Raw genomic sequence first — 17,424 nt, 5'->3', positions numbered from 1 at the left:
GCAGGAGCTAGCTCCTGCTTCAACCACCACCACACGCACAGCAGGGCTGGAAAGAAGTACACTGTCAGAAGTACTCAGCATCAACACGTACTCCGCCCTCCACTTCATAACGTACTTCTTGCTTTCCCTTCATTGCCAGCTGCTCCTCAGTCATCATTGCTTTCTGACCTGTGTCCGGTTCAGTTAGCATTCATGCCTCACCCAAAGCTCCTTCAGTCCCTTTGGCTCCTGAGAAAATACTTCAAGGCTGTCTGGTCTTCCTGAAAACAAGGGACAGAAGTTACCTCGAGGCACAGAGCTGTTGATGTGATGAGAATACCAGCTCAGGCAGACATCTCTGCATATGTTCGTCTTCTACTATATCATGACACCATCCATGTGTCTTTCACGCAGGGGCAACACACAATGCATAAGAATAATCCAGCTGAGATGGATGATAGGCTACATGAGAATTTGCGGCTGTACATACCCAGTGTGTTTCTGTTATTCAGATTGGGGTCTGAACGCGGGAAAAAGCGTTTGCCAAGATACATTATTACTTGTACTTTTAACTGACTGTGAAATAAAAGCATGTGCTACCTATCGGACAGCCAATGGACACAAGATAAACTTCCAGCAACCGCCAAGGATTAATGGGATCCCATAGATAACTACGGGGACAAAAATAGCAAAAGAGTCTGAGAAGAAGCAGTCCTGCTTCGTATGCAAAGCAATCTGCGGTCTTTATTCTCTAGACATTGAGGTGGGCACAAAGACTAATTACAGAAGAAAGAGACCAAGAGGTTCACATTTTGTGCAGTCCTCGGGTCACTTTGCTGCCTCATGACATCCTCACTCCTCCTCTGCTATCTTCGTACTGTGAAACTCCCGGCTCTTCACTCGGAGCTTGTTGACCTGCGACTCTGCAATGTCAGCCCGCTCCTCGGCTTCCTCCAGCTCGTGCTGGATCTTGCGGAACTTGGAGAGGCTGACATTGGACAGTTCCTCCTGTGTGGGGAGAGGGAGTTGGTGGTGAGGAGCCCAGGGCAGGGGTTTCACTCCACCTGTGCCTTGGCCTTCTGGGGCTGTGGCTCTTCCCTGGGGGAAGGCACAAATCTCCATCCACCACCCATCACTGCTTACACGTAAGCCTCACCGTGACCTCCTCATCCTCCCTTACTCAGGACCCCACTGTGAAAAACATCACCGGTCCTGTGCCACTCTTGAAGAGCAATTTTGTCACTTGCATTTGTCATTTGTGTACTTATCTGTGTACCCTGTGTACTTGCTGCCCAGCCATCAGTGTGATTTTTTAAGGTGAGAAAGACCCTGAAGCCTTCTGCTGATCCTTACTAGCAGAGATTCATGACCTCCAGTTAACTTCAGCCAGTGGATATGGCACCCGGGGCTGTTCAGTCTGACCTCCTGTATACAACAGGCTGCAGACCTTCCCTCCATTCGTCCCTGGCTGCCGCAGGGTGCCCAGAACTCAGCAAGGCCTCGTGACACCATACTCAATGGTGTGGCCAAGACTGCTGTGTCTTGGGAGTTTCTGTCCTGCCCCTTTCCTGCTATTCATAGCCATCTCAATGAGCGTGCTGCCGTACTGGAAGGTGTCTCTGGCCCATCCTTTGAGCAATACTTACAGCCTCCTCAGCTTGTCTCTTGTAGGATTTCACCTTCATTTGCAGCTTGTCCACCAGATCCTGCAGCCTGAGAATATTCTTCCGGTCCTCCTCAGACTGGAGTGGTTGGAAAGCAGGAAAGAGCGTGAATTACTGGTTCTGCACTGGATGAGGTTAACAATTCCCCTTGGGGATGGCGTGCACAAAATCTGACTTGCTGTGAGAAAACTCTGTCAGCTGAGGGAGGCCTCCTGCCTTACCTGGTAGGTCAGCTCCTTCACCCTCCTCTCGTACTTGCGCACGCCCTTCACGGCTTCAGCGCTGCGCTTCTGCTCAGCATCCACCTCCCCTTCCAGCTCCCGCACCTGCAACGAGAAGCCCATCTTTGGAGCTTCCCTGCTGGCTGCTAACGTGGCGTGCTCACTCATGCACAAAGAAAAGCCCCACGCACTCTGGCCTCCAGCTTCTGGATTTGCTTCTTGCCTCCCTTCAGAGCCAGCTGCTCGGCCTCATCCAGACGGTGCTGCAGGTCCTTCACCGTCTGGTCCAGGTTCTTCTTCATCCTCTCCAGGTGGGCGCTGGTGTCCTGCTCCTTCTTCAGCTCTTCTGCCATCATGGCTGCCTGATGAGAGCAAAGGGTCAAAGCCATCGTGGGGCTGGAGACCATCTGAGGGAAAATACACCCACCATCGGCACTGAAGGGAGCCCCCAACTCACATCTGTGATGGCCTTCTTGGCCTTCTCTTCAGCATTGCGGGCTTCCTGGATCATATCCTCCATTTCACTCTGGATTTGGGTAATGTCTGTCTCCAGCTTCTTCTTGGTGTTGATCAAGCTGGTGTTCTGTGCAACAGGAAAGACGGGATTTGTACTGTCAGACCTAATGCCTCAACACCAAGAGCTAAAAGTGTGAGTATTGTTTCTTGAAAGTCTTTAACACAAAAGTCCTCTTTAGGGCCATAGCTGCAAACCAGACATGGGTGGCTGTCTGGATCAGACCTATGACGGCATGGCTCTCAATGTGTTTACACAGCAAACACTCACAAGATGCGTAACAATCACATTCTGTGTTGTGCCTTGTGGATGGGACTAATTTCCAGAGCAGTGCCTGACCTGGGTATGGAGGAGCTGCACTCGTTCAGTGGCATCCAGAAGCTCCTGCTCAGCCACCTTCCTTGACCGCTCCGTCTGCTCCAGGGCTGCCCGCAGCTCCTCAATTTCAGCCTGCAGCAGGTTTGCTCGGCGCTCCACCATGGCCACCTGCTCCTTCAGGTCCTCCTGCGTCCTCAGAGCATCGTCCAAGTGTAGCTGGGTATCCTGTAAAAGGGACAAGAGAAATGGCAAGGTGGCAGTGCGCACTTGTGCACCAGAATTGTAAGGGAGCACATTTCTCTCCCTGTTGCTTTGCTGAACAGACCTTGAGCACAGCCTGCGTGTTTCTCAGGTTCTTTTGTGCCTCTGCAGCCACGCGGTTGGCATGGCTCAGCTGGATCTCCATTTCATTCAGGTCTCCCTCCATCTTCTTCTTCAGCCGCAGGGCCTCATTCCTGCTCCTGATCTCAGCGTCCAGGGTGCTCTGCAAGGACTCCACAACTCGGAGGTGGTTCCTCTTCATCTGGTCAATCTCCTCATCTTTCTCTGCTATCTTCCTGTCAATCTCAGACTTCACCTGGTTGAGCTCAAGCTGGAGGCGCAGGATCTTCCCCTCTTCATGTTCAAGGGACGCCTGAGGAAGAGTGAACAGGAATACTTTTCATAAGAGAAATGCTGACCCCGAAGCCCTGAGTATAAAGGAATGCCACGTTTAGATATTATTGGCACGCTTTTATACAAACGCTCTTTTCCTCCTGTGCCTGGCAATGACTCCGCAGTGTTTACAACGAGACAGAGATCCAAGACATGTAAGAGAGCCATAAGTAATGCTGTGTACCTCAGCTTCCTCCAGCGAGGCCTGGATTTCAGATTTCTCCTGCTCAATCTGCTTCTTGGCTTTCTCCAGCTCATGAATGGCCTTGCCTCCCTCTGCAATCTGCTCTGTGAGGTCACCAATCTCCTCTGTGGGAGCAAAGGCCAATGGCACGGTCAGGCACGGAGCAGAACGGGAAGGGCCCTGCCGCACCAAGGTGACGGGCATCTTTGCAGACACGCAGGCACAGACCCCTGTGGAGCGGTGGGTAGTGGTGGACAGTGGGAAAGCCCAGCCAGGAGCAGAGGGCCAGGGACTTACGCTGCAAGTTCTTGTTCTCACGCTTCAGCGTTTCCAGGTGGTCCAGGGACTCCTCGTAGGCATTCTTCATCTTAAAGAGCTCCGTGCTGAGGGAGCGAGCCTCCTTCTGGGAGGCCTCCAGCTCAGCCTGCGTTTCCTCATACTTCTGCTTCCATTCTGCCAGGATCTGAAGGGAAACGGCACGTGAGCGTGGATGTGGCAATCGGGAGGGGACGCTCTGCCCAGGAACCCCAGGGCTGGAGCGCACAAGACCTTGTCAAAGTTCCTCTGCTTCTTATCCAGAGCTGCGCAGGCAGCATTTGATCGCTCCACGTCAATCATCAGGTCCTCCACTTCATTCTGCAGCCTCTGCTTTGTCTTCTCCAGGGAGGCACATTTGGCATTCACAGCTTCAACGTGTTCCTCTGCATCCTGCAGGCGCTGGGCCAGCTTCTTCCTGGGAGGAGATAAGTACAGCTCCAGGTCAGAGACCAGAGGGCAGCCCATTTTGTACTTCGGTGAGAGGGCAGCTGGCCACTTCTGGGGGCTCTGAGCCCAGTGCCTTTCACAGTGTTTTTTCTGTTCCAAGACTGCATGCTGCCTACAGGTTCTGTCACTCTGTGTCCTAGCACCTAAGGAGTATTCAGCCTGGTTCCGCATTTCTAGCCCTAAGGGCTACGTTTGTCCTTCCAGTTTGCACTTTTTCCACAGCACGCTTTCCTGTCTCTCCCTCTGACCCCTCTACCACAAAGACAACAGATCCCTGCCTTTGTCCCACCCCTGTCGTAACCCACTCCCAGAGACTCCACTTTCCCTTGACAGCCTCAGTCTTCTCCAGCCGTTTGACATCCCGCTTCCCACGTACTTGGCCTCCTCCAGCTCCTCCGTGCGCTGAATAGCGTCCGTCTCGTATTTGGTTCTCCACTGGGCCACTTCGCTGTTGGCCTTGGACAGGGCGCGCTGCAGCTCCCCCTTGGCTTCCTGCTCCTCCTCGTATTGCTCCCGCAGCAGGTCACAGTCGTGGCGAGCAGACTGCAAGGCGTGGGCCAGCGCGTTCTTGGCCTGGGGAAACAAAGGGATCGGTAACCTGAATACTTGCCTTGAGACGCCTCTTGACAGTAAAACTGGCAGTGAAATTAGGCTGAAACTCTAACTAGGCAAATGCAAAGCTGGGAGCTGATGAAGCCTTCGTCAATGGGTTCTGCAAGATCAGGATGTGTTAGTGACAGGGGCTCTGGGGTCAGTAACCTGCTGTTGCTCTAAATGCTTTGACACACGTGTCTGCATCCTGTCCTAGAGTATTGTCAGGATCTCGTGAAAGCCTTGTGGACTACTTCCTCCAGGGTCCAAACCATTACGCTTCCTTCCCTCTCTAGCTTAGGAGTGAGGGCATGTGTGTTACTGGTGTTCCCTCCCGTACTACATGTGTTTTGGGGAAAGAATACGAAACCAGTTTGGATTGGACAGGATTCTGCGGATGTTTTGAGGTGATGTAGGTTGCGGACAGCAGGGTGTTTCCAGACCTTTATTTCTTCCTCTAGATGTCTCTTGAGCTCCTCAATCTGCTGCGTAAATCCTTGCTTGCCCCTAGACAGCTGAGAAATCAGAGCATCTTTTTCCTCCACCTGGCGTGAATATTCACCTGGTAAGGGTAAAGAGAAAAAAGGTAGCCCGACTACTATCAATACGATGGTTCCTGCATGTAAGCCCACGTCATCAGGAGTGGCTGGGAGAGGTTATAGCAGGAATCATCTTGCACCCTGTGGGATCCTCACGGCATGCAGGTCCTCACAGTGAAGCTCGGGAATGAGGATGTCTCACCTGATTCTGTCTGCAGACGAGCTCGTTGAGTATTGAGGTCATTGATCATGCGCTGATTCTGTTCCTCCTTAGTTTTAATCTCACTCAGCTGGTCTTCCAGAGTGCGGCACATCTTCTCCAGGTTTGCCTAGAGAGCAAACGGAAGGAAGGAAAGGAGATGAACACCTGGACTCTGCCCTGTGCTGACAGCAAGGACCTTTGTAATGAGAATGTGGCTGGTAGACATAGCCTATGTGCCATACATCGGCCCCGTGAGCATGTGCCACCGCAGTTCAATACCTTGGCTTTGGAGACAGACTCCATGTTACTGGCCAAGTCGTCAATCTCCATCTTGAGCTCACTCTTCTCCTTCTCCAGCTTCTGCTTCACTCGCTGCAGGTTGTCGATCTGCTCCCCAAGCTCAGCGGTGCTGTCCGCGTGCTTCTTGCGCAGGGCCGCAGCCGTGGCTTCGTGCTGCAGCGTGGCCTCCTCCAGGTCGCGACGCATCTTCTGAAATTCTGCCTCACGCTTCTTGTTCATCTCAATCTGAGCGGCGGTAGCCCCTCCGGCTTCTTCCAGGCGCTCGCTGATCTCCTCTAGCTCCCTCGACAGGTCAGCCCGATGCTTCTCGGCTTTTGCCCGAGAGGTTCGCTCTGCCTCAATTTCCTCCTCCAGCTCCTCAATACGAGCCTGGGGAACATTAGGCACCCTTCGCACCCATGCCCTCCTCCTTCCCGACCTGAGACTGGCTGAGAGAGGGGAAGGGCCAGACACTTGCCTGCAGCTCCTTGATCTTCTTCTGTAACTGCATGCCCAGGGCTTGCTCATCCTCAATTTTGCTCTGGATCTGGCTGATTTCAAAGTCTTTCCTTTGGGCAAAGCAAACTGTGTTAGCGTCTGAGCAAAACCCGCCAAGCGCATCAGCCCCACAGTCTGGTGCCCCACAGCCACGCTTACTTCTTCAGTTTCTCATCCAGCTGCTGCTTGTCGTTCTCCAAATCCATGATGCTGTCCTGGGCCAGCTTCAGGTCTCCTTCGAGTTTCCTCTTAGCTCTCTCAAGGTCCATGCGCAGTTTCTTCTCTTGCTCCAGGGACCCTTCCAGCTGAATAGAAGATAACCATCAGTGCTCTACCAGCCAGTTCTATAATCTGTGCCCGCCCTGTTCTTCTGGACAACCGTGCTTACATCGTCCACTTGCTGCTCCAGCTTGGTCTTGGCTTTGGTCAGCGTATTGACTTTGTCCTCCTCTGCCTGCAGGTCATCCAGTGTCTGCTGATGGGCCTCTTGGAGGGCTTTCTTCTCTTTAGTCAGCTTGGCAATGGTCTCGTCCAGGGCCGCCATCTCCTCTGTGAGGTTTTTCACCTGTTGATTGGAAGAAAGTGCCAAATGTCTGTGTAGAAGACTTGACTGCTTGTGCAGTGGCATTTTCCCTTTGCAGTGCTTAGCCAGGAGCTCGTGTATTTGGGCTGCCCCACTGTGGTGCTCCTGGTATGTCCCAAACCTAGCTCTGTTCTGAGGATGCCAGGCTCATCGGGGAGGCATCTGTCCTTTGCCCTTCATGTGACTCCCCATGTTTGTACCTTGTTTTCGGTGGCATGTTTTTCCTTCTCCACTTTGGCCAACGTCAACTCCAGGTCATCAATATCTTTCTTCAGCTCTGAACATTCATCCTCCAGTTTTCTCTTCTTGGCTGTCAGCTCAGCATTGATTTCCTCCTCATCCTCAGCCCTTTCAGTCACCTCCTTAATTTTGGCTTCCAGCTGGATTTTGGTTTTGATGAGCTGGTCACACCTTTCCTCAGCATCAGCCAAGCTATCGGCTTCCTGGTGGGGAGACAGAGATTTTTATGGGTTATAATGTTTTGAAGTATCTCCACCCTGTCTTCTGCGTTACTGAGTAGGCATGTGTTAAAATGGGGGCTGAACCTGACTTCCACTCCAGCAACTGGAAGATCTTGCCTACTGGCCCACTGCAAGCCTTGTCATCTGGAATCATTATCGATTCCAAGGTTTCTGTGTCTCTTAAAAATGCCTCACAGAGAGGGTAGCTATGACAATACCTCACGCACCCACAAGCACGACAGAACAGTGGTCACTTCAGTTACTACTTTCAGCAGGAGCTAGGGCTTGGAGTCCTTTTGCCTGACAGAAACAGTATTCTGAAGCACTCTGACTGTATATTGTCCTTTTCCCAGGGACAAACGGGCGGTGACACTCACCGCCTGCACTTGGAGCTGCAGGTCATTCTTCTCCTGCAGCAGGACCACCATTTTCTCCTCCAGCTCCTTCCTCTTTGCCTCAGACTTTGCGAGCTCTTCCTTGGTTTTCTCAAACTCCTGTTTCATGTTGGCCATCTCCTTCTCAGACTCTGCACTCTTCAGCAAGGGCTTGATCTTGAAGAACAGCTTCATCCAGGGCCAGTGCTTCACGTTCATGAATGCACGAACATTGTACTGGATGCAGAAGATGGCATCCCTGAAATAAAATTCACATGGCTATTGCATATTTCGTGGGTGGTGAATGTAGTCTCAATTAGCCAAGACACAAAGGACACAATATCTGGGTGAAAAATGTCTACCTCCTCTCCACCATTTTCCGATACTCCACTCTCATCAGGAAGCCTCTGCACCTGGCTTGTGTCCTGGTCATAATCTCTGCTAGTTTTTCATCTCTCATCTCCTCCAGCAGACCTATCAGTCCAGCTTTGAAGAACACCTTATGAAAGGGAGCATTGTAGCACATCAGTCTCATGTAGTGCATGACAGAGGCACATAGTGTTTGAAAGAAGGACTTGTTTCTACCTTGGTGTGACCAAATCTGTACTGAGTGTGATCCACATCAATGGACCCAAGAAGCTTCTCTGAAGCCTTCTTGCTATCCATGAACTGACCTTCTGGAATAGCGCTTATGTTAAGCACTCTGTATCTGTAGGAGAAAGTAGAACATGAAGATATCTCCATTGAGAAAACCTCCACTGCAAGTGAACCTCTCAGTCTTCTCAAGTCTGAGTGGGTACGGTCATGCTTTAGAGATAGTCCATTTTTTCAAGGCAGTGTAAGTGAAGATTTCATGTTGTTACCTCAGAGCCCAAGGAAATCCTGATCATCAGCCATGTCATATCATCATGAACTGGCAGTGAAATATTTTTATATTACTGTTCATTTCCTTCTTAAAATATTTGTGTTAGGATACCCGGTGTTTTCTAAGCAACAGCTCTCGGCTGGTCATTTTCAGCAACAATTGACTACGTCATTGATAGGGACAGATCTTACTGAAGACAGTTCACAGGCATTTTTAGGACATGGGGTGGAAACATGTATTGTTCAAATATGGTGTGGATGTGTGAAGGAAATTTTTGTGGTATGTCACCGTTTACAGAGGTAAACTAATGTGATTTGATTACAGTGTATGTAGTATACTCTGTAGTAAATCTGATGTTTAAGCCGTTTAGGACATAGAAGGTATAGAACAGGAAAAGAATGGGGAGGAAGGCGGAGCACTGTTACCTTTGTTTGAAGTCAGCATACAGGACTCTGCTGGGGAACCCTTTCCTGCAAATTCTGATCCCTTCCAGCACGCCGTTACACCGCAGCTGATGCAGTACCAGCTCGTGCTCCATGGCACCTAACAAACGCCACCGTTAATGACGTCCCCATTGTTTGATACTCAGGGAAAGCGCTTCTGTGGCTTGAGTTTTCCTCCTATTGCATTCGCTTACCAGGTGTTTTTGTTTCATTTGGGATGATGCATCGTACAAAATGGGGGTGAGTGCTGCGAAGATTTGTCATCAGCTTGTTTAAGTTCTCCTATGAGAATATAAGGTGAAGTTTAGGTCAACAAATTAAAGATCTGCATCCCTGCAGCTGCAACTGCTTCATCAATGGAAAGGAATTAATTATTTGTCAGATTTAAACCAGATTACAAAATTTCCATATTAATGTAGAAAAGCTATGTCTTCATCCATTTTTCAATGTTGAATACTACTATTAAAAGGAAATACAATTTGGTTACTGTGTCATCATAATTTACTATTTACAAGAACTGGGATATAAGTCATTTGATACCCTGAGGCTCATGCTTTTGAAAATTATGAACAATTCCCTATGCTTGCTCTCGTTATTCAGTGTCTTGGTTAGGTTTTTTTATGTGACAATCTTAAAGCCAACCTTTCTGTTTTTCAGAAATGCACTGTTACTTAAGAATCATGCATGGAGCAGTATTGAAAATATTCAGAAGTCAAAAATCTTTGTTTGGCAAAACGTTCTGAACTAGGTGCAACAGCAGAAAGAAATTTGCCTATTTCAATGTCATATTCAGCTTAAAAAATAGAAAGGTATGAAATAAAGTCTGAATGGCAACATCCTCAACCATTTCAAAGAGTTTTCATTTTGATATATTAATAAGACAATATCATTCAATGTTGCAAAAGAGAAGAAACTTATCCATCAATTAAATGGAAATAAAATTTACCTATAGTACACGAACTTCTTCACTTTCTTGATATAGGACTTCAAGGGTCATAATATCACTTTTCATGTTTTAAATTCCCTTTCTTAAAGTAAAAAGGGTCAAAGTGAGGAAACTGGTACGTACCCGGAAAAGAGCTGAGACAGTCTGGAAAGAAGAACCCTTCTTCTTGCCACCCTTTTTGCCACCACCACCCTCTATAAATGAAAGGAGGGGGAAACAATATTAAAATACTGAAGCTGAACACTGAACTAAAGAAGAGAAAACAATTTTTTAACATTCAGGTTTTCCTGTTTAATTTCCTGTCAACAGTGTCCCACACTGAAAATACAGTTTTCACAGAGCTGACCTGCATCTGCTCCACCATAGTTGGCAAAGAGTAAGGCCAGTGTCTTCACAGAGGATTTCTGGTACAACCCAATGACAGTTTCATTCAGGGGGTCCTTGTTCTTCTCCAGCCAGCCAGTGATGTTGTAGTCCACCGTGCCAGCATAATGTATCAGGGAGAAGTGGGCCTCAGCCTTGCCTTTGGTAGGCTTGGGCTTCTGGAAGTTGCTGGACTTGCCCAGATGCTGGTCGTAGAGCTTGTTCTTGAAAGAGGTGTCAGTTGCCTTGGGGAACATGCACTCCTCTTCCAGGATGGAGAAGATGCCCATGGGCTGGAAAACATTAGAATAGACAAGATGGAGAAACACATTCCTGAGTTGGAAAGAGGCTTGTCTTGGGGCAGAAAGATGTGAAACAAATCATAATATAAGATTGCTTCTCTTCTTTTCTGGACAATATGTCTCAGAAAATTTACTGACGTTTCTAATTTTTTGTTGTTGGTGTTTCACCTTTACTTTTGGAACTACTTTTAACCATTTGCTGGCAACATTATAAATTACAGAAATACAGAGCACTTTAATAATTGAAATTTACCATTTTAACCCAGACATAAACAAACTCTTTATGTATCCCTCAATAACTACAGGATTCCAGTACTAGTGCACCTGAACAGGAAGGGTACCTTCTCAATGAGCTCAATGCAGGCAGCCAGGTCCATCCCAAAGTCAATGAATGTCCACTCAATTCCTTCCTTCTTGTACTCCTCCTGCTCCAGCACGAACATGTGGTGGTTGAAGAACTGTTGCAGTTTCTCGTTGGTGAAGTTGATACACAGCTGCTCAAAGCTGTTGAACTGCCAGGCACAGAAAGACATGCAATGTTGTCAGGGTTTAGCCATCACAACAAGAATTTTCCCTGTGTATTTCTGATCCTTCTTTTGTCTTTTCAGACAAGCACAAGGCTCCTTCCCTATCTGTTCTCCCAGAAAACCCTCAGTGCGACTGTACTTGCCCTCTGAAGAGAGAAAAGACCTGTAAGTCATTGTAATGTAGAGGGTGGTTTTTTTTCATTTTTTATCATTCCATATAATATGGATACTTTAATTACGATAACTAATCCTTATCCCTTTGGAAACCCTTAATTCTGAAGCAAATTTAGTAATTTCAGCACACTATCTCCTAGAAGAACAAATTTATTACTAAACTCTGCCTCTCCAAACACCCTGATCATGAATACAGCCTCAATTTGATACTCAAATGTTTTTTGTTCTTAAGAGAGTGGCTCTAGATATTTCCATGAGCTGGTATGGAAGCTTTTGGGGTTCTTTCACAAACTGCACAAGCATTTCCTAATCTCTTTCAATAATTTTCACCAACAGTGTGAACATTTCTAATGTCTGTCACTATTTTCCACACCCTTGGCCCATATAATTTTGTCAAAGATTACTTCCTTTTTCTTTGTTTTAACTAAGTTTAATATTCTTGTATGCTGTGCTGTTAGTTTCTTTCCTGTCAAGATCTAACTTGAAAAGGCCAACTTCTTTCATAGTGAGATCTCTTGATCATTGTACCTTTTACAAAAAAAAATGACTCTTAATTAAAAGAAGTCATAATTTTCTTAACACCCACTGCCCCTTCCATGAAGCTGTTGTGAAATCCCTGCTCCTTACATCAAAGATCTCAAAGCCAGCGATGTCCAGGACACCAATGAAGTACTGTCTGGGTTGTTTGGTATCCAGTTGTTGGTTGATGCGAACAACCATCCACAAGAACATCCTCTCATAGACAGCCTTTGCCAGAGCACCAACTGCATTGTTCACCTAAAGCAAAGGGGAAACACAGAAGTTACTGCACAGAGAAATTTTAAGGAATTTTAACTGTCTGAAGAGATATTCTGAGGAAAAACCATTTATTCCTAATAACCAATTATTTTACCTGCTCCACAGTTTGACCTTTGGTCACAAATTCATTCCCAACTTTCACCCGAGGATAACAAAGAGCTTTGAGCAGGTCAGCTGAGTTCAGGCCCATCAGGTAGGCAGCCTTGTCAGCAACTGAAAGACAAGAAAGGCAAAGAAAATATTGATCATTGGATAAGGACTGGAATTTTATCAATGGGTGTATGTCCCAGAAATTACACCAATGTTCAAAATTCTTGACTGCAAGTCTTTTAATCTAGTATCACAGCAAGTATATTGAATACAGGAAAGCTGTGAAAGCCAATATTGACATTTTTTTGAAAGTAGTTACAAGTATGAAAGGTTTCCTTGAGTACCTTAACTAAATTCATAAACTGTAACAACAATCTCAAAAAAGAGATTAGGAAACATAAACAACAAAAATTTAAAAATACATAAGGATTAAAACTTGGCATCTTAGACAATATCTAAGAAAGCTTACAATTTTTATTTACATATAGATAGGCCACGGTCTGAGCTGCCAATAGAAGTATGCACATACCAGAGTTGATGCTAGAGCCTATGTCTGAAACCAGGGAAGCTTCCTCTTTAAAAGAGCTTGTTAAAACCCTCTACATGATAAATGGAAAGATCCATGAAATTAGCCCAGCAAAAAGCTAACTGAAGGAGTAACAGTAAGATAGGCAGGGGTCAGAGAATTAGATTTGGAACTTCAAGGACCCTGAAAGAAACATTATTCAGTTTTCACTTGATTAAGCTATAGCTTTCATCCTGTCTACAAGCAATATTTCCCAAAACTGATTTCTTTATTAAAGAGTCAGTTGCTAAGGACCTTCTGTGCCATCGGGCTCTGCCTGCTCCTCACGCTGCTTCTGCTTGAACTTCAGGTTCCCGTAGTGCATGACAGCCCCTGTCAGCTTGTAGATGGCTGTCTTCTCATCAGCAGTGAAGCCCAGGATGTCAATGGCACTCTGCAGTCAAAACAATGAAGGAAAATGCATGTCCTTAGTAGGCCACCTATGTCACCATCAAAACAAGTGTACAGTAGGTACCTCTTTTCTGTGTCACTTACGTCTGTAGCCATGAGCTCCTCCTGGTCATCAATGCTGGGAACAGTGACCTCACCTTGACTCACAAAGTGGAAATCAAAAGGGTTGGTGGTAATGAGGAGCATGTCTGAAAGCAGGAAGAGGCAAGGCAGACGCTTAGTTTTGCCAGCCAGGTAACAACGGGAACTGCTGCTCAGCAATCATCCCCAAAAAAGTCATAAAGACCCTTCCTACCAATTAGCTCCGGCTTCTTGTTGGACGTGACCTGATAGAATATGTGGTAGCTTCTTTCTGCTGGGAGCTGGAAAGTGACTCTGGACTTCTCCAGCAGGTCTGTCAAGGAGGGTAGCAAGGGTCAGGCACTGGTACTCACATGGAGCTGGGAATTTAGGAAGGAGAGGGATCAGGCCAGGAGAGCGACTTACAAGTTTCAATGTCAGCAGAAGCCAGTTTGCCTGTGGCCCCAAAGTGGATTCTGATGAATTTGCCCTGTTAAGGAGAAGCAGCGGCATTTCAGCCTGGAGGCGTTTCATTGCTGTCTCCTTCTGTGAGAATGCCACTAGCCCATCACTACTGTTACAACAAGGAGCAATTTCTCCTAAAACAGCTTACAAAGCGTGAGGAGTTGTCGTTCCTCACGGTCTTGGCGTTTCCAAAGGCCTCCAGCAGTGGGTTGGCGCTGATGATTTGATCCTCAAGCGTTCCCTGCAGGATGAGAATTATTGCTGCTTATCCTTTCCAAAAATCACGTCAGGAACAGAGGAAAGCATTGATTCCAGCCAGCACCTGTTACTTTACCTGCATTTTGCCTGACTGCTCCTCTTTCTTCTTATCCCCGCTCGCTGCAATTGTTGCAAAGTACTGGATGACACGCTTTGTGTTCACAGTCTTCCCGGCACCGGATTCTCCGCTGTCAAACCAAAGAGAGACGCAGAGAGCGTGTGGTCAGGCAGGAGGTCCCCTGGCACCGGGCAGCCCCGCAGGGACCCGAGCAGGGGGTGTACGTACGTGATCAGGATCGACTGGTTCTCACGATCTGCAAAAAAGTGGAAAGATTTTTCTTAGTGGTGCTCAATTGCAAAGAAATCAAAATCTGTGAGCAAAACTAACTGTGTACTGAAGCTTTGTTAAGAGTTTAGGAATTCTAGATAGCCAATTTCCAGTTAAATCACCTTGAAAATGTGGCATTTAATCCATTTCGTAAATTTTTTAAGTTCCCCAAATAAAAAAAGTGAACTGTTATTTGGATATGTGTGTAAGATTAAATATGCTAGCTTCTTTTTAAGATAATTCTCTTTCAATCAAGATTGATATTTTTGTATATATGAATGAACCAAACCCAAATATCATTAATATAATTTTATAATTTCAATATGATTAAAGTGACTAAAACATGTAACGTAAAATGAATTGGCACTTTCTGGTGACTCAAGAGCCGTCTGAGATAAGACTATAGGTCCTCCTGATTTCAGGGATTTTTTGAGCCAGGCACAGTATAATTGTATGCAGTGGTCTGGGTAGACTTTGCATGAAATGGTCTCCTAATTTTAGTCATTGAAATAGACCTTTAGGACATGTGATTTCTATTAATAAAAGTATCCAGGACTTCAGTATCTTGTATGCAATTTGTGATTCCCTTTGCTTTTTAAAAAGTTTGAACTGATAGTTGTTTTGATGCATCCTAGCAGTTCAAATTTTAGGCAGAAAGTAAGAATGAATTCTGATTCTGCTTTCTGTACAACCCTTAATATCTGTGCAAATTAGATTTCACAAATTTCTGTGATATATTCCCTCAGTTTTCTCTTCTCTATCATCAGTGTCCTTACCTACTTGTTATTCGTACCAAATTTATTTCATGCCTAATCATGGTTTTTTGTCCTTTGGTGAACATTTCCATGTTCACTATATCCTTTTTTAATGTGAAAAAATAGAACTGGTGCATTAGTTAAGATGTCAGTGTTCCACTTTTTAACAAAATGTGGTATCATGGATCTACTGCACTTTTTGTTCTCTTTTTGTCCTGTCCCACCAGTCCCCCCAGTAATTACTAACATTCATTTTCTTTTCTTCTACCTTAATGAGCATTGAGCCAAAATTTCTGTAGCATTTTTCACTGTAAGTCTGAGATCTTATTCTTGAGAAGTAATACCTGTTTCTTAGCTAGCCGTTCTGCCAATCTTCCATTTTCCATTGTATCTCCTGCCTTTTAGGCTCTCTCTGCCTCATCTGACAATCCTTTATAATTTGCAGTTTTAAGGCAGTAAAAAAGCTCTGATAGTGCACTTATTTGCATTTGGAACTTCAATTTACAGTGATTTTTTTCTTACTTTCTTATATGGATGTTAAGTTAGTAAGTTTGATTCCATGCCTTTTATTAAAATAGAGCACCAACACGACTTTAGCATTGATAACTCTGCTTTCCATCAGACCTTTTACTCAGCAATTAAAAAACCTAATTTCTGGACTTCCTTCTATGACATTCTCACATGTGCTGTTTATCTCATTTCAAGATGGGCATTCTAGTTTACTCAGCTGACATATATAATGTAAATATAATTTCATCTGTTCAAAGATTACCTGCACAGAAAAGATTTTTCCTGAAGTGTACACCACAATATCATTTGAAGGGTTATCAAGCAACTCACCATTTAACATGAACTGATAGGCGTTGTCCGAGATGGAGAAGATGTGTGGAGGGGCCTCCTGGCGCTTCTTGCCTCGGTAGGCCAACACCACCTCCGGGTTGTACACCGGCAGCCACTTGTAGGGGTTGACAGTGACGCAGAAGAGCCCCGAGTAGGTCTGCGAGGAAGGGAGACAGCACGTTGGCTCCCACTTGGCCTGGCAGAGCAGTTCCTCCCGGCTGCCCAAAGGCAGGCTGCTGCTGGTACTTACGTAGATCATCCAGGCTGCGTAACGCTCTTTGAGGTTGTACAGCACAGCGGGCTCGTGGAGGTGGGTCATCATGGCCATGTCCTCGATCTTGTCGTACTTGGGAGGGTTCATGGAGAAGATTTGATCTTCCTTCACGGTCAGGGTCTGTCAGAAGGAGACAAAAGATCTGTGTGCGTCAGCTGAAAGCTCAGAGTGGGAATCAAATGCTGATCTGAATCTTGAATTTTGCTCACCTCTCCAGCTTCAGTCTGGACAGTGACCTTCCCTGATTCCCTGCTCTGGATTGTTCCTTTCACAAAGGATTCTTTAGGGTGGACCACGAAGACGGATGTCTTGGCATCAAAAGGCTTGTTCTGGGCCTCAATTCTCTCCTTTTCCGATTTTCGGAGATAAGGAGCTGCCTCCCCAAAAACAGCCATCTCAGCGTCTGGAGAAGTCATGTCTGCGCTTTACTGAAGACAGCTCAACAAAAGTCTGAAGGGGGAAAAAATACCTTCAATCAATTAGACAATAGTTTTCTGTGCCGGTGATGAAATACCTTACCGTTTCTATCTTCCCTGTATTTAACTAATATGTCATTTTCAATAACACCTTTTGAAAGCTAGTTTTGATTTGAACACCTAAGTACTTACATCCTACTTGAGACTAAGACAGCATTCTAAATAATTTTAGTCTTTTATCTATGAACAGAGTTTTTAAGAACAATTATAATGTTGCAGTATTATCATACTGTTGGGTGTTTTTTCGTTTTATATTGGTATACTGAAGAACTAAACATAAAGCAAATCTTTCTCTTCTGTTGCCCTTAATTATCAGCAATATGTCTCCAAGAAGGCCTTTCATTACCCATGATCAGTGGAAAGTGAATTTACTTACTTTCACACTGTATACATCCTATCAGGCTCCATACAATCTTTTCTGTGAGGGGTAGGAATACAAAAAATAGGGAACAAATATGGTAAAATTACCTCAAGGTAACTGGACTAACAGTTAATAACTTGCTGTGCTGCCTGTCATGACATTAGAGGTTCTAAAGCACTCACTAGTGTATTTACAATTCGGTGACTTCCTTCTTATATTGCATAGTATTTCAGACATAAATTTTGAGTTGGAAATAAAAAGATGTCATAGAAAACAGATTGAAAATTCCCGGTATTA

The 17,424-nt window shown here is 45.8% G+C and overlaps 1 protein-coding gene across 1 annotated transcript; it reads right to left on the bottom strand.

Annotated features, from left to right (window-relative positions):
• Window positions 1-711: 711 nt before the first annotated feature.
• On the bottom strand, window positions 712-16,706 carry LOC102046279 (myosin heavy chain, skeletal muscle, adult-like). The gene is made up of 38 exons (XM_055723678.1): window positions 16,500-16,706; window positions 16,267-16,410; window positions 16,017-16,173; window positions 14,380-14,407; window positions 14,170-14,281; window positions 13,984-14,076; window positions 13,797-13,860; window positions 13,606-13,704; window positions 13,395-13,498; window positions 13,155-13,293; window positions 12,339-12,457; window positions 12,074-12,223; window positions 11,087-11,257; window positions 10,427-10,736; window positions 10,204-10,274; window positions 9,329-9,416; window positions 9,117-9,234; window positions 8,412-8,535; window positions 8,189-8,325; window positions 7,830-8,085; window positions 7,192-7,434; window positions 6,797-6,973; window positions 6,568-6,713; window positions 6,389-6,479; window positions 5,911-6,300; window positions 5,632-5,758; window positions 5,334-5,452; window positions 4,676-4,872; window positions 4,084-4,267; window positions 3,832-3,997; window positions 3,535-3,659; window positions 3,022-3,330; window positions 2,718-2,921; window positions 2,322-2,447; window positions 2,056-2,226; window positions 1,865-1,969; window positions 1,626-1,721; window positions 712-987 (listed from the first exon to the last, which is right to left on the bottom strand). The coding sequence occupies exons 1-38, from the start codon at window positions 16,704-16,706 to the stop codon at window positions 832-834; spliced, it is 5,823 nt and encodes a 1,940-aa protein (XP_055579653.1). The 3' UTR covers window positions 712-831.
• Between the last annotated feature and the right edge of the window lie 718 nt (window positions 16,707-17,424).

Source organism: Falco cherrug, chromosome 1 (assembly GCF_023634085.1).
Source record: "Falco cherrug isolate bFalChe1 chromosome 1, bFalChe1.pri, whole genome shotgun sequence".
Classification (NCBI taxonomy): domain Eukaryota; kingdom Metazoa; phylum Chordata; class Aves; order Falconiformes; family Falconidae; genus Falco; species Falco cherrug.
The sequence above is the reverse complement of the archived record's forward strand: the minus strand, read 5'-3'. Positions and strand labels throughout refer to the sequence as shown.

Bases quoted from the DNA above. Each gene is read 5' to 3' on its own strand.
- LOC102046279 (XM_055723678.1), bottom strand. From the start codon at position 16,706: ATGACTTCTCCAGACGCTGAGATGGCTGTTTTTGGGGAGGCAGCTCCT. The intron at 8,086-8,188 runs GTAGACATTTTT...ATTTTATTTCAG, and splicing joins CGGAAAATGGTGGAGAGGAG to GGATGCCATCTTCTGCATCC. The intron at 2,227-2,321 runs GTGAGTTGGGGG...TGCTCTCATCAG, and splicing joins CCAAGAAGGCCATCACAGAT to GCAGCCATGATGGCAGAAGA.